The sequence below is a fragment of the Loxodonta africana genome, chromosome 4 (genome assembly GCF_030014295.1).
Source record: "Loxodonta africana isolate mLoxAfr1 chromosome 4, mLoxAfr1.hap2, whole genome shotgun sequence".
Classification (NCBI taxonomy): Eukaryota; Metazoa; Chordata; class Mammalia; order Proboscidea; family Elephantidae; genus Loxodonta; species Loxodonta africana.
Genome location: NC_087345.1, coordinates 9,585,785 through 9,600,194, shown reverse-complemented (window position 1 = coordinate 9,600,194; position 14,410 = coordinate 9,585,785). Strand labels below are relative to the sequence as shown.

General features: G+C 52.9%; 1 protein-coding gene across 1 annotated transcript in view; it reads right to left on the bottom strand.

Moving 5' to 3' along the window:
• The window catches only part of SCUBE1 (signal peptide, CUB domain and EGF like domain containing 1), a 63,912-nt gene that overhangs the window by 12,421 nt on the left and 37,081 nt on the right, over window positions 1-14,410 (bottom strand). The window contains 3 exon segments of the mRNA XM_064283402.1: window positions 553-690; window positions 1,414-1,447; window positions 12,188-12,247. Coding sequence (XP_064139472.1) covers window positions 553-690; window positions 1,414-1,447; window positions 12,188-12,247 — 232 coding nt within the window.

Here is a 14,410-nt window from a genome sequence, read left to right as displayed (position 1 = left end):
GGAGACCTCAGCTCTGTGTCTGTTTGTCCCCAGGCCTCCCCCTCTGATGTCTCCTTGTCACTGGATAGTCTGTGTCCACGTCTACCTCCCCCTGGCCAGGGAGCCCGGCCATGGCAGGGACCACAGCCTGGTGCCCTCTTCCTGCGCACCCAGCTCAGGGCTGGGCACACACAGTACACATTTGCTACAGATCTCAGCTCCTTTGTCACACTGAAAACTCATTTGCAGCTGAGTGGGAAGTGCTGGTGTGGAGTACGGCCAGCGTTCCAAGCGCCTGTCTGGAACCTACGAGGGACAGGTCCTTGGCTTGACCTTTCGAGGAGGCTGCAGGCATTATCCCTTGCAGGTCCTGGTGACAGCACTGAGGGCTTGGGGCTGGCTGTCTCTTTGATCCCTTGAGCCCTCTCCTCTCCTTGCCCCTGGGCCACCTCTTCCATCTTGGGCTCCAGGCTGCTGTTTGGGTCCCCTCGCTCGCCTGGCCGGCCTCTGCCCCCAGTAGCTGTGGCTGGGCTGGGAGCCATCAGCAGGCTGGTGAGGGAGCCCCTGACCCACCTGAGGCCTCCTCCATCCTTGTCTCCACCTCAAACTCTGCCGTGATGTGGGACACCTCCTTGGACGGGGACTTGCGGCCACGACGCCTCTTCTTGGAGGAGTCACACTTGAGGGTCACGAAGGTCACGTGGCAATTGTCTGGAAAAGGGAAGGGACCACTGTGGTGTGGAAAGGTGGCAGGGGACAGGGAGCAGACATCTACCTAGCCCTGGACACATAGACATCGGCAAGGGGCCCGCCTTGCCTAGTAGTCCTTGGTGCAGATGGGGAAACTGAGGCTGGAGGAGGCCAGGGCCGGCCCAAGATCTCAGGAGGAGTGGGTGGCTGGGCCCACACGCTGCTGTACACCGGGCACCTGGCGCCTATCTGCTGAGGAGGTTATGCAGCAGCTGTGGGCTTGCAGAGGGCCTGGCCCACAGACTTGGACCCCAGGCCAGGTCTGCTGAGGGCTGAGAGTTTTGTCAGGTTTGAGAAGAAATCCTAAGGTCTTCCGGAATCTTCAGAGAAACAGGGCTGGGATGCTTCCCCTGGGCCCTTCCCCTGGCCTGGAATGTCCTCGGCCCCCTTCAGTCACTCAGGCGTCGCTGAGTGTGCCCTATAAACCGCCCACTTACACGGCAGGCTGCTGAGCCTAGGCAAGCAGGGACAGTGGACCCCAGGGGTGCTGGGTCACCCCCTTTCCACCTCAGTGCTGGCCTTACGTCCAAAGCGACACCACTGCTGTCTACAGCGAGCCAGGCAGGGTACTGGGGTTATGGGACCATGGTGGGGAGGGCACAGGGCCCCATCCTTGGAAACTCACTTCCCAGGTCTGGGGGAGGCCCCCTCCCTGTGTGGGCTGGCACCAGGGTGGCCACTCACCCAGCAGTGGCTGCCGCGGCGCCTCCTTTGCTCGCTCGCGGCTGCGTGGCCGGAGGTGGCACTTGGCATCTCTGATCTTGAAGCGGGCCTTCTGCTTGATGGGGGGCACTGGGGCATCTGGGAAAAGCCAAAATTCCCCCAGGTGGTGGCCCCTCCTGTGGGCAAGGAGGTGGTGGGGGACGGGGGCTGCCGTAGGGAGTGTCTGAGTTGGGGGGTGGGGTGACCGGGGACAGATGTATGGGGAGCTGAGCCATGGCATGGGGTCACTCTGCCCCAACAGCTCTCCGCGGGGTGGGAGAGGTGCCCCTGCCCCATCTCTCTCCCCGCAAGGCCTGAAAAAGGTGAAAGTGGGGTCAAGTTCAAGCCCAGGAGCAGCACAGCCAGGGAGGGGTCTTCTGTGAGGAGAAAATGAATGCCTCTCAGCCCCTTGCCCATCACCAAGGCAGTAAACAAGGCTCACACTTTTAGGAAAGGGGTCCGCCAGGAGAGAAAGGGAAACAAGGAAGGGAATGGGATTTGAAATACTGTACGAAACAACCAAACCCAACTCATAGCAACTCTACACTATAGATGCCCAGAAACACAGACCCCGGACTAAAGAATCCTACGATCAGTTCATGCACACATAAAGTGTATACGCATGCCACCCTGGTAAGGAATGCAGCACCCTGGAGAAGAAAACTGCTGGAGACACACCCCCTCTCCTAAGCCGGGGCAGCAGGCTGTGCCCTGCTGACTGAGACCCGCCACAGTGCTAGCCTCCCCAGATCTCCCCATGCCTCACCCTTCTGGGTAGAGTCAGGGGAACTCAGGTGACAGGAGACGCTAGAACCTAGCGGCCACATCAGATGTGGCTCACTCTGTGACACACAGCACCCATGGACTCAGGGCATCTTGGTGCCCCTGAACCTCACAGCTGGAAGGGCCTTCCCACGGTCCATGGCCCTGGGCTGGGACTCGGCCTGCAGCCTGCTGCCTTCCAGGTCCTGGCCCTGCTTGTAGCTCCCCAGGACCTGTGTTTGGACCTCCCTCTCTCTCCAGCAAGGAACAACGTCAAAGAGTCACCCAGGTCTGGATGGCATGGACAGGCCAAGGGGTTACCTGAGCAGCTGGGCTCGGAGCTGGAGGAAGTGCCGTTGCGCTTCTGTGACGTCTTGGCCTGGAGAGCTGGGACACCGCAGCTCAGGATGTAGCTGTCCTCCGAGTCTGCAGAGGGGCCGGTGGGTAAGGTAGGCCTGGGGGCACTTCTTTTCCAGGCCCCCAGGTCCCTGGGGCCTCAGAGGAGTCTCTGAATGAGATGCAAGTCAGGACTGACCCTTCGTCCATACCTTTCTGCTACTCGGCCACAGAGTAAGGGCTGGGCAGGAAGGAGCCCACTGAATCTACTTTGGAGGACTCAGAGCCCCTCAGTGAGGTAGGCCAGGGTGGGCCCCTAGTTCTCAGGCTGAGCTCTCTCCTGGAGAGCAGCTGGACCCTGGGGGAAGAGGCCCCTGCCCAACCTCCCACCCCAGCCAGCCTCAGGTTACCTGGCATGAAGAGTGTGTGGGCCGGGCAGGAGAGGAGGCAGTTGTCTGCACCGCCCATCTTGCTACAGGACAGCTGGGCCGGGGGCAAGGCCTTAGCCCGTGAAAGGCACTTGCCTGTCTCTGAGGAGAAGGAAGACACAGAGCAAGGGCTTGAGGGAGAGCAGGGTGGAGGCTTTTCCTGAATGTGGACCAGCTGGGATTCCCACTGCACCTCTCTCCTGGGGCCAGGCTGCCTTGGTGGGAAGTGGCCCAGAGATGGCAGAGCTCAGATCCATCTGGAGATGTGGGAACATGGACCTGAGAGCTGGTTTGCTCCCTCCTCCCCCTGAGACTCTAATCCAGGCGGGCAACTCCCCCAGGCCAGGCTCTCCAGAGCAGGTGCCCAACGGGAAACTGCTGGTTTAGATGACCTTCGACATATGGCTGAACATTTTCAAAAAGCCTCAGAAAGTAAATAATCTAGAAATAAAAATAAACTCACGGCTCTCCAGATGAAACATCTGGCCTCCTAAGTAAATACAAGACCAAAAGTCCCCTATCCCCATATGATGGCAAGCCTGTGGCTAAGAGAGGGTCACTGGAAGAATCAAGACTCCGTGTTTGTGGAGAAATAGAAGGACAAGTACCCATACATTTACAAGGGACACATTTAAAAAACAAACACCCACTGCCATCGAGTTGATTCTGACTCATAGTGACTCTACAGGACAGAGGAGAACTGCCCCATAGGGTTTCCAAGGCTGTAATCTTTAAGGGAGCAGACTGCCACATCTTTCTTCCATGGAGTGGTTGGTGGGTTTGAACTGTCGGCTTTTTGGTTGGTAGCCAAGTACTTTAACCGCTGTGCAACCAGATCCAACAATTCCCTACACTTTCTCTAAACCCCAAAGAGAATCAGCCAATAAATATAGACAACAACACGGCTGTCTTGTTCACATGGGGCCCCTTGTTGGAGAGGCAACCCACCTTGGGCCCTGAGCATCCTAGCATGTTCTTTCTGGGTACACCAAGAATGTAAACTCCTGCCTGCATTTCACCGGGCCATCTCAGGGTTGTGTTGCAGCGAGAAACCTCGAGGGACAAGATAACATCTCTGTCCAAAGAGCAGCCATGCTATTCATTCACTACAAAAGCAGTGAATCTCCCAAGCTCAGAAATCCCGACTTTGACACAAACCCGTGGTAGGTGCACCTGGGCCCCTCCACGTGGGCCCCTCCATGTCACTCCCATGGGACTTGGTGGGGGGCAAGGGGAACTGACGTAAACATGCTGTCATACTGCTTGCTGTGCTGTGAGGAATGAAGTCCTTTGTCTCTGACCCAGGAGACTTGTATCTTCTGCTGCATCCATGGAACAGTAACAGGTGAGCTTACTTAGCTTATAAGTAGGAGAAAATCTCAGACTCTGACTCCACCACATATACCATTATTTCCACTACCACAGAACATCAGATCCCTCCAAGTAAAGTTTAAATTGCCTAAAAAGCAAGATGGAAGGCAAACTGATTGATATGAAGCACAAAAAAAAAAAAAAAGAGAGAGAGAAGAGTAATTCTGCCTTTAAGTAAGAATGTCTCATTGTGCCAGAATGTGGATGAAGATGTTGTCGTCGTTAGGTGCCCTCGAGTCGCTTCCGACTCATAGCGACCCTATGCACAACAGAATGAAACACTGCCTGGTCCTGCGCCATCCTTACAGTCGTAGTTAAGCTTGAGCTGGATGAAGATAGCAAAAGGCAAATTTGAGAATGTACAGCTGTTGTGAGAATGGTCTGCCTCTACACGTCCCATCCAGGCTGCCTAAGTAAAGGCCTTGGGCCTAGAACATTCTCTGATAAGGAGGCTGGGAACTGGGTTGCCTTCTCTCTCCCAGTTCCTTCTCCTTATCGGAGAGGTTTCCCTTTGTTCTGGACACACAGTAACTTTCTCTGTCTCTTGCGCATGTGCAGGCACCATACCGCACCTGGCCAACACTACTTCTCTGTATGTTCTCAGTGGGGAGGAGATGGGGTTTCTCATACTCCAGCACAAGAGGGGGAACGTGCCAGATTGTAAGAGCTGGCCACGAGTTGTGGACTGAAGGGGAAACAGGCTTTATGAAGCTGAACATGAGTGCCCTCATGTGGTCTGCTAGTTCACTACAGTTTGCATTCTTATGTAAATCCCTGGCCTGTAGCCACTATTGTTCACCACCACTATAAACCCTCTGCCCTCCCACTGCAGGGCACAGAGATCTGCTTTGGTCCTGTGGCTTCGCAGGATTTGCCTCATCCGTAAACACCTTCGCTGCCATCCTGGTGTTGCCCGCCTCTTTTTTCTGTCTCTCGGCACCCTCCATTCTGGAGGCAAGTTTCAAGTTGCTGGTTCATGCCTGGACAAGAAGTTGTAGAAAGCTTGAGGGGAAGTGAACTTTCTTTGCTTTGGTTTACTAAAACCACTCAAGTATTGGGACTTTCTAACTATCTTTGGTTCTTTCCCAATTCCCTTTGGAACTGTTATCAGCAGACACTCTTCCTTCTCTGTGACCAAGCCCCTATACATGTAGTGGGGAGGGGTTGACTCTCCAAATAGAACTTCCAGGTAAAATATACTGACTCAGTGCCATTGAGTCAATTCTGACTCACAGCAAGTGTCATGGATTGAATTGTGTCCCCCAAAAATATGTGTATCAATTTGGCTAGGCCATGATTCCCAGTATTGTGTGACTGTCTACAACTTTGCCACCTGATGAGATTTTCCTTTGTGTTGTAAATTCTGCCTCTATGATGTTAATGAGGGGAGATGGGCAGCAGTTATGTTAATGAGGCAGGACTCAATCTGCGGGATTGGATTGTGTCTTGAGCCAGTTTCTTTTGGGATATAAAAGAGAGAAGTGAACAGAGACGGGGGACCTCCTATCACCAAGAAAGCAGTGCCGGGAGCAGAGCGCGTCTGTTGGATCTGGGGTTCCTGTGCACAGAAGCTCTCGGTCCAGGGGAAGGTTGATGACAGGGACATTCCTCCAGAGCCAATGGAGAGAGAAAGCCTTCCCCTGGAGCTGATGTTCTGAATTTGGACTTCTAGCCTACTAGACTATGAAAGAATAAACTTCGGTTTGTTAAAGCCACCCACTTGTGGCACTTCTGTTACAGCAGCACTAGATAACTAAGACAGCAAGCCTAAAGGACAGAGCAGAACTGTCCCGTAGGGTTTCCAAGGCTGTAATCTTTACAAAGGCAGACTGCCACATCCTTCTCCTGTGGAGCGGCTGATGTGACTGAACCTCCAACCTTTCAGTTAACAGCCAAGCACTTAACCATTGCACCACCAGGGCTTCTTAAAATATACTGCAGAGGGCTATTTTTAGAAGTTTCAGAAAATTCTCCTACACGTGATTCAAATTATAGCTGATAGAAACCTTCATATACCTGCACTATGTATGATTCAAAAACAGAATCCTTGGGGCAAAAACCTCCACAACACTGGTGGAATAAATGGAGCAGAGCCCGGAAAGAGTCCAGATTGAGTCTTCTCAGATTGCCACAAACTTTTCTTTTTGAACAAACATGCAAAGATTAGGCCAGCTCTAGGGGTATAAACACCATGACAAGCAGCAATGACCCATGTATCTCCTTGAACAAGCCAAGGCTTATTCTCCCTGCCTGAGAGCAACTGCAACCATTGCTAAATGAGATAAAACATTATTAGATCTTGTACTAGTTGTTGCTGTTGTTAGCTGCCATTGAGTCATCCCCGACTCATGGCGACTTCATGTTTAATATAACAAAACATTGCTCAGTCCTGTGCTCTCCTCACGATTGTTGGTATTTTGAGCCCATTGTTGTGGCTATTGTCAATCCACCTCGCTGAACGTTTCCCTTGTTTTTGCTGTCCCTTAACTTCACCAAATGGTATATCCTTTTCTAGTGATTGGTCCTTCCTGATGACAAGTCCAAACAAAGCGAGCCGAAGTCTTGTCATCCTTGCTTCTAAGGAGCATTCTGGTTGTATTTCTTCTAAGACTGGTTTGTTCATTCTTCTGGCAGTTCATGGTATATTCAATGTCCTTTGCCAACACAATTCAAATGCGTCAATTTTTCTCCTGTCTTCCTTTTTCATTGTCCAGCTTTTACATGCCTATGAGGTGATTGCAAAGACCAAGGCTTGGGTCAGGTGCACCTCAGTCATCAAAGTGACATCTTTGCTTTTTAAAACTTAAAAGAGGTCTTTTGAGCAAATTTGCCCAATGCTGTATGCTATTTGATTTTTTGGCTGCCGCTTCCATGGATATTGATCATTGACCAAGTAAAATGAAACTGTATTAGAATCACCTTTAAATCTCAGGATATCACATGCAATATGATTCCTATTGTGAACTGAAAGACATTTTTTTTTTCTGCTTTTCGATGAACTAATTATGGCGTCTTGTTACTTTCTCCTTCACATATTACCCTCAAGCAACTCTCTTACACCTTCCTGAAGGACAAACCCATTTTTGTGTTTCTTCAAAAGTGTTTATAACCAGAACAGACCTTTTGGACACTCCAGTACCAGATTCTGACTTAATGGTGTTTGTTGATGGTCTTATCTTAAAAATGAAGCTATCCTAAAATTTATATGGAAGTCCAAGGGGCCTAGAATAGCTAAAACAATCTTGAAAAAGAAGAACAAAGTTGGAGCACTCACCCTTCCCAATTTCAAAGCTTACTACAAAGCTACAGCAATCAAGACTGTGTGGTCCTGGCATAAAGACAGATAGAATTAAGTGTCTAGAAATAAACCTTCATGTTTATCATTGACTGATTTTTGACAAGGGTGCCGAGACAATCAGATGGAGGAAAGAATTGTCTTTTCAACAAATGATGCTGGCACAACTGGATATCTACATGCAAAAGAATGAGGTTGGACCCCTACCTCACACCGTACACAAAAATTAACTCGAAATGGATTAAAGACTTAAATAGCTAAAATTATAAAACTCTTAGATACAATACCTAAAGCACAAGCAACTAAACAAAAAAATAGATAAATTTTACTTAATCAAAATGAAAAGCTTTTGTGTTTCAAAGAACACCTTCAAGAAAGTGAGGGGAAGACAACTCACGAAATGGGAGAAAATATTTGAAAATCGTCTATCTTATAAGGGACTTGGATTTGTATCTAGAATATATAAAGAACTCTCACAACTCAGTAACAAAGGCAACTAACCTAATTAAAAAATGGACAAAGAATATGAATAGACATTTCTCCAAAGAAGATATACAAACAGCCAATAAGCCCATGAAAAAGATACTCAGTATCATTAGCCATCAGGGAAATGCCACAATGAAATGAGATCCCACTTTACACCCACTAGGATGGATATAATGAAAAAATCAGACTAGAAACAAGTATTGTTAAGATGTGGAAAAACTGGAACCCTCATATACTGGTGGGGACGTAAAATGGTGCAGCCGCTTTGGAAATCGGTTTGGTGTAATTCCTCAAAAGGTTAAACACAGAATTACCATATTATCCAGCAATCCCACTCTTAGGTATATACTTAAGAGAAATGAAAACATATGTCTACACAAAAACTTCTCCGTGAGTGTTCACAGCAGTATTACTCACAATAGCCCAAAAGTGGAAACAACCAAAATGCCCATCAACTGATGAACGGATCAACAAAATGTGATATAGCCACACAATGGAATATCATTTGGGCATAAAAAGGAATGGAGTACTGACATATGTTACAACATGGCTGAAATTTGAAAACATGCTAAGTGAAAAAAACAATTACAAAAAATCACGTATTTATACAAAAATGTCCAGAGTTGGCAAATCCATAGACAAAAGTAGATTAGTGGTTGACAGGGGTAGGCGGAGGGTGGGGAGTGGATTTGAGGGGAAATGGGGGGAGTGGCTGCTAATGATACATGGTTTCCTCTTGGGATAATGAAAATTCTAAAATTGACTGTGGTTGGATCAGTAAAACTACCAGCTGCCATTGACTCTGACTGATGGCGACCTCATGTGTGTCAGAGTAGAACTGTGTTCCATAGGGTTTTCAGGGTCCAATTTTTCTGAAGTGGATTGCCAGGCCTTTCTTCCGAGGTGCCTCTGGGTGGATTCAAGCTTGTAAACTTTCAGTTAGCAGCTAAGCGTGTTAACAGTTTTGCATAGTAGGTATCAGTTGCTGTTGAATCAGTTCCGACTCATGGTGGCTCGATGTGTTGCACAGTAGAACTGCGGTCTACAGGGTTTTCATGGCTCTGACTTTTGGCAGCAGACTGCCAGGCTTTTCTTCTGAAGCGCCTCTTGGTGAATCTGAACTGCCTACCCTTCAGTTAGTAGCTGAGCGCTTAACCGTTTGCCCCACCCAGGGCCTCCCGCATAGCAGGTAAAAAAAAAATTTTTTTTTTTTTTTTGTAGTCAGCACTTATTTGTGGAGCCAACGTGGTGGAATAGTGCAGAACTCAGCCTAGATGGGCCACAGCGCCTGGGCACACCGGCAAAAGGTGTGAACTCCACCCTCTCTAGGAGCTTCCTACCCCCATTGTGGGGCTGGGACCTGGGCAGCTGGAGGGTTTGCAGAGACAGATGGGTGTCTCCTGTCCAGGTGCCCCACAGTCCTTGCTCTGACTCTGCTGGGCACCATGCACCCACTCCCTGCACTGTTCACTCCCTCTGCAGGACAAGGGGAGCTGGAGGCAGTAAAGCCTCCACACTCCACTCCGTTTCCAGCCCCTTCTGAGACCCCACGGGGCCCCCGTGTCCCACAGCTCTGGCGGATCCCCAGAGCTTCATTTAGGTCCCTGTTCGGCCCTCCTGTGGATGCCTGGTTTTGCCGCTCTGGCAGGCTCTGGCAGGCTCTGGCAGACTCCAGGCTCTCGCAGACACCAAGCATGTGCTCCCGCCTGGCCCGCTCCTCTGCTGCAAGCCCTCGATCCCACCAGCCAAGCCCCGGCAGCAGGGCATCCCTGCCTCGTCACCTCAAGGCCCAGAAGGAGGTGACTCCGCCCTGCTCACCACGGAAAAGTCTCTGCCCCTTTGGAGCACCAGGAGGAAGGGCTCCTTCCAGGAGCCAGCACCCAGGCCTTTGTGCACACGGGTCCTGGGGGCTGTCCCGTGGTGGCCCTTCCTGCCGTCCTCCAGCACTCACCCACACAGTCCTTGCGGTTCCAGTGGAGCCGCCTCCCTGGGGGGCAGACGCACTCGTAGCTGCCCTTGGTGTTGACGCAGCCCTGGTCGCAGCTCCCGCTGTTCAGGCTGCACTCGTCCACGTCTGCAAGCACAGGTGGGCGTGAGGGCAGAGGGGAGCGGACTGGGGCTGGCAGGGTGATGGGCCCTCTAGGACAGGAGGGTGGAACTCTCCTTGACACCACCCCCAGCCCAACATCGTCAGCTGGTGCAGACACCAGCCGCACACAGGTATACATGGTCATGCACACAGATTCGTCACATACATGGTCACACAGACACACACAATCACAGTCACACGGCTACGCACACAGTCACATAGCCACACAGCATACAGAGTCACATACACGGTCAGCCACGCACAGTGACATGAACAGTCACACAGCCACGCAGTCACACACACAGTCACAAAACCATGCACACTCGGTCACATAGCCATGCAGTCACCGTCACACACGCACAGCCACACACACAGTCATAGTCACACAGCACAGAGTCAGTCACGCAGCCATACCGTACAGCCATGCACGCAATCACAGTCACGTAGTCACACGGTCACATACACAGCCAGACAGCCACACACACAGTCACATAATCACACAGCCATGCAGCCACACACAGGATCACAGAGTCACCCACAGTCACACACATGGTCACACACAGTCACATACATGCAGTCACACAGCCACATAACAGTCACAGCCACAGTCACACATACGCACATTGTCACACAGTTATACACAGTCATGCAGTCATGCACACACGGTCACACACAGTTACACACGTAGCCACACAGTCACGTTGCCACGCAGGTCACACAATCACACACAGTCTCACAGTCACAGTCATGCACAGAGTCATGCAGCCACGTACACACAGTCACAGGCACAGTCACGCACATAGAGTTAAACACACAGTCACACACACACACAGGTGCACAAGGTTCCGATGGTCAACAAACAGCTGCGTGCCCTCTCCCAGGGAGCCGGGCAGTGTTCTGAGCTCAAGCAGCTGCTCCCAGCCTGGAGGGCGGCAGAGAAGGCGGCCTACGATGAAAACTGCCAGGCAACCAGGCCTGTGGGGCAGGGACCAAGCACTGCTCAGGGTTCATGAGGCCCAGGTCATGGTCTCACTGTGGGACTGGACTTCCCAGCCTCCGTTTCCCCTCCTGAAGGCCCTCCTCTGACCACTGGAGACCAAGGGTCCCAGTGATGATGGGGACAAGGGCTGGAACGTTCCTGCTGGGTGGAAGGACTGTAATGCCCAGCGCCTGGCCCAGGGAAGTCTTTGTAAGGCCTTCCTGAAGAATCAGCAGCCCACCCAGCACCTGCTGTGCCCTGACTCCTGCAGGGTGTGGCTATCTCCATCTCCCCAACAGGAAGAGGCACCCAGAGACAGTAGGGCCACCCTTGATTCCTCCACCTTCATGCCCCATCCATCACCTGGTCCCACCAGCTCAGGCTCCCAAATACACTAGAGACTGCCCCCACCCCAGCAACAATGCCTGGACCACTGGTTCTCACCGCACCTGGAGTGAAGCCCACGTCCCCTCCAGGGCTCACCAAGCACTGCCTCTCAGCGCGCCACCATCCTGCCCACATCTTGGCCCTGTCCCCTTCTCTCACGGGGCTCCGGCCACCCTGGCTGCCCCTTGGCTGCTCTGGGCTCCTCCTGCCTCAGTACCTTTGCACATGCTGTTCCTTCTGGACCACCCCCCCCACTCTCAGGCTCCCCCATTGCCTCAACACTCCCTGGCCTTCTCTGTGTGCCCCTCCCACCTGGTGAACCATCTGTGGGGTTCTTTCTGTGCCGGCTGCTTGTGGGCAGAGGTCTTCGGGCAGGTCCCCCGTGACTGGCCGAGGCCCGGCACACAGCAGGTACTTGCTGCCCCTTGCCCCTGCCTGGCCTCCCCAGCCTAGCTTAAGTCCCTCCCAGGCCCCCCAGGGTCCAGGTCGCGGGGTGCAGTGCAGGTGGCCGTGCGGCCGGGCGCGTGCCTCGGGGGGGAGGTGGCCCTGGCGGGCAGGCTGCAGACCTCCGCAGTGAGTTGTCCCGTAGAGGGTGTAGCCGCGGTGACACAGGCACTGGAAGCTTCCAGGGGAGTTGATGCAGATGTGGTCGCAGGTCCGCTCGAAGGAGCACTCGTCGATGTCTGCGTGGCCACAGGGAGACAGGGTGGGAGAGCAGTCAGGGCCTGTCCCTCACTCACTCACAGCAACTCTGTGCACATGCAGGCCCTGGGCCCGAGGGGATCACTGGCCAGCCCTCGGGGCTCAGTATGCAGATGACTCACAATAAACATTTGACATCTGGTCACTGCCCCATTAACCTTACTCTCCTGGGTTCAAAGCCTCCTCAAGTCTTTCCCGGAGATGGGCAGGGTAGGAATATTTTGAATAGAAGGGGTTATTATGACTATTATGAGTCTCTGGCAGTTTATTATTGCACATTCAATGTGACTGGGGTCAGCGTTTAATCCACACCGGCATGGCCTTTATCCCACTTTTGAGGTGAGGAAATGGGGTGAGGCTCCCCCAAGGGCCCCGAGGAAGCAGCAGACTTGGACATGAACCTGGGCCTCCTGGACTCTGACCAAAGCCTGTTTTCCCATTACCCCAAGATGTCTGTTGAGGAAATAATGAAACACCACAGATAGAAAGGGGGAAATGGTCTTCTCCTAAGAGTTAACAACGGATCCCTGAGAGTATGTGAAATTTGGCTCTGAGGTTCCTGGCAGCCAGGGCAAAAAGGGAAAGAGGAAGGGTCACAGAGTGCTTGTTACTGGAAAGGAGGAAATGAACCACATGTTACAGGAGGCAAGTCTGTCCCGGCCATACATTCTGAGGAAAATGTCTCCCACAAGACAGGTGACGGGGACCTGAGGGCAACGCAGACAGTGACCTGACCTTCATTGTTTGCATACATGAGCTCATGCGACTTCATACATAGTCATAACATACGTGTGTTTATAACGACATTAACGCAGGAAGGAACTGTGTCATGGGTGCTCAAAGGAGGACACCATCCCTTCCAGGGATGATCTGGGAAGACCTCCTGGTACTGTGGTACCTGGGCTTAGCCTTGAACGAGGGGCCAGCTTGGAATGAGGACATGAGAGTGGCGAGAGGGCATTCCAAACAAGGAGAACAGGACAGGTCTTGGCCACCATGGCTGCCCCTTCGCCAGTCTGGGCTACCTCTGCCTCTGTGCCTTTGCACATGTGGCTCCCTCTGGACCACTCCTGGAGGTGGGCAGAACCCAGGGGACCATATGGAGGGGTGACACGGATGTGGGTGGAGGAGACACGGCTGGGGCAGACATGTATCTCACCCCATCCTCAGCCACTGCCACCTCTCAGAGGTGGGGGGAACGTAGAGTTGAGGTCCCTCCACAGTCCTGCACAAACCAGGTGGGGGCAGACTGAGAAACAAAGGCCTTGCTCTCACCCAGACTGATGGCAAGACAGTCCCCTAACTCCATCTGCGGAGGCTGAGGCCCAGCCTAGGGAGGGAAGGGGGTGGCCCGGGTCACACACCGAGCTCAGGGACAGGCTGGACCTGGAGCTGCCCGAACCAGCCTCCTGCTCTCCCCATCTGCAGGGCCTCCTGGGGCCCAGTCCCTGCCTCTGAGCCGCACTCACAGGCCGAAGTGACATCCCTTAGTAGCCTCAGGCACACACATGAAACGAGCCAGTGAGCGCCCCCGCAGGATCAACACTGATGAGACTGAGCCCCGCCCTCCGCAGTCTCTCCTAAAGCTGGCCCCCATGAACACCCCTGTCTTCTTCCCATGGCTCATCCAACCCCACAGGGCTCCTCGGGTCCCCCCAGCACCGCCCAGGGTGGGTTCACAGCCTTGGCAGCCCTGGGAAAATTCCTATGCATCCTTTAAGCGGTGACACCAATGTCACCTCCCCCCGAAAGCCTGCCCTGCCGCCCTCTCCACGGCCCATCCCCTGGGCTCCCTCTGGATCCCGATGTCCTGCTGGACTGGTTCTGAGCTGTGCAGTTGACTTCCGCCCACACCCCTCCTCCCACGAGTCCTGCTGAAGACCGCACCAGGGACTCTCAAGGAAGGACTGGTGGAGATTGTCTGCAATGTGCCATGCAGTCCACCAGATGGCAGCATCCTACCTCTGAAGCCAGAGCCACTGGAGGCCACCTGGGGAGGGACGGGCTGGGGCGAGCTCTGAGGGACACCCCTGACTCGTACTGTACCTGAGACACGTGCTGACCCCTCTCTGTACGTCAGCTTCCCATCTATAAAAGGGGGAGGTTGGACTGTTGTGTCACGGGGCCTGGGACAGGGAGCCCTA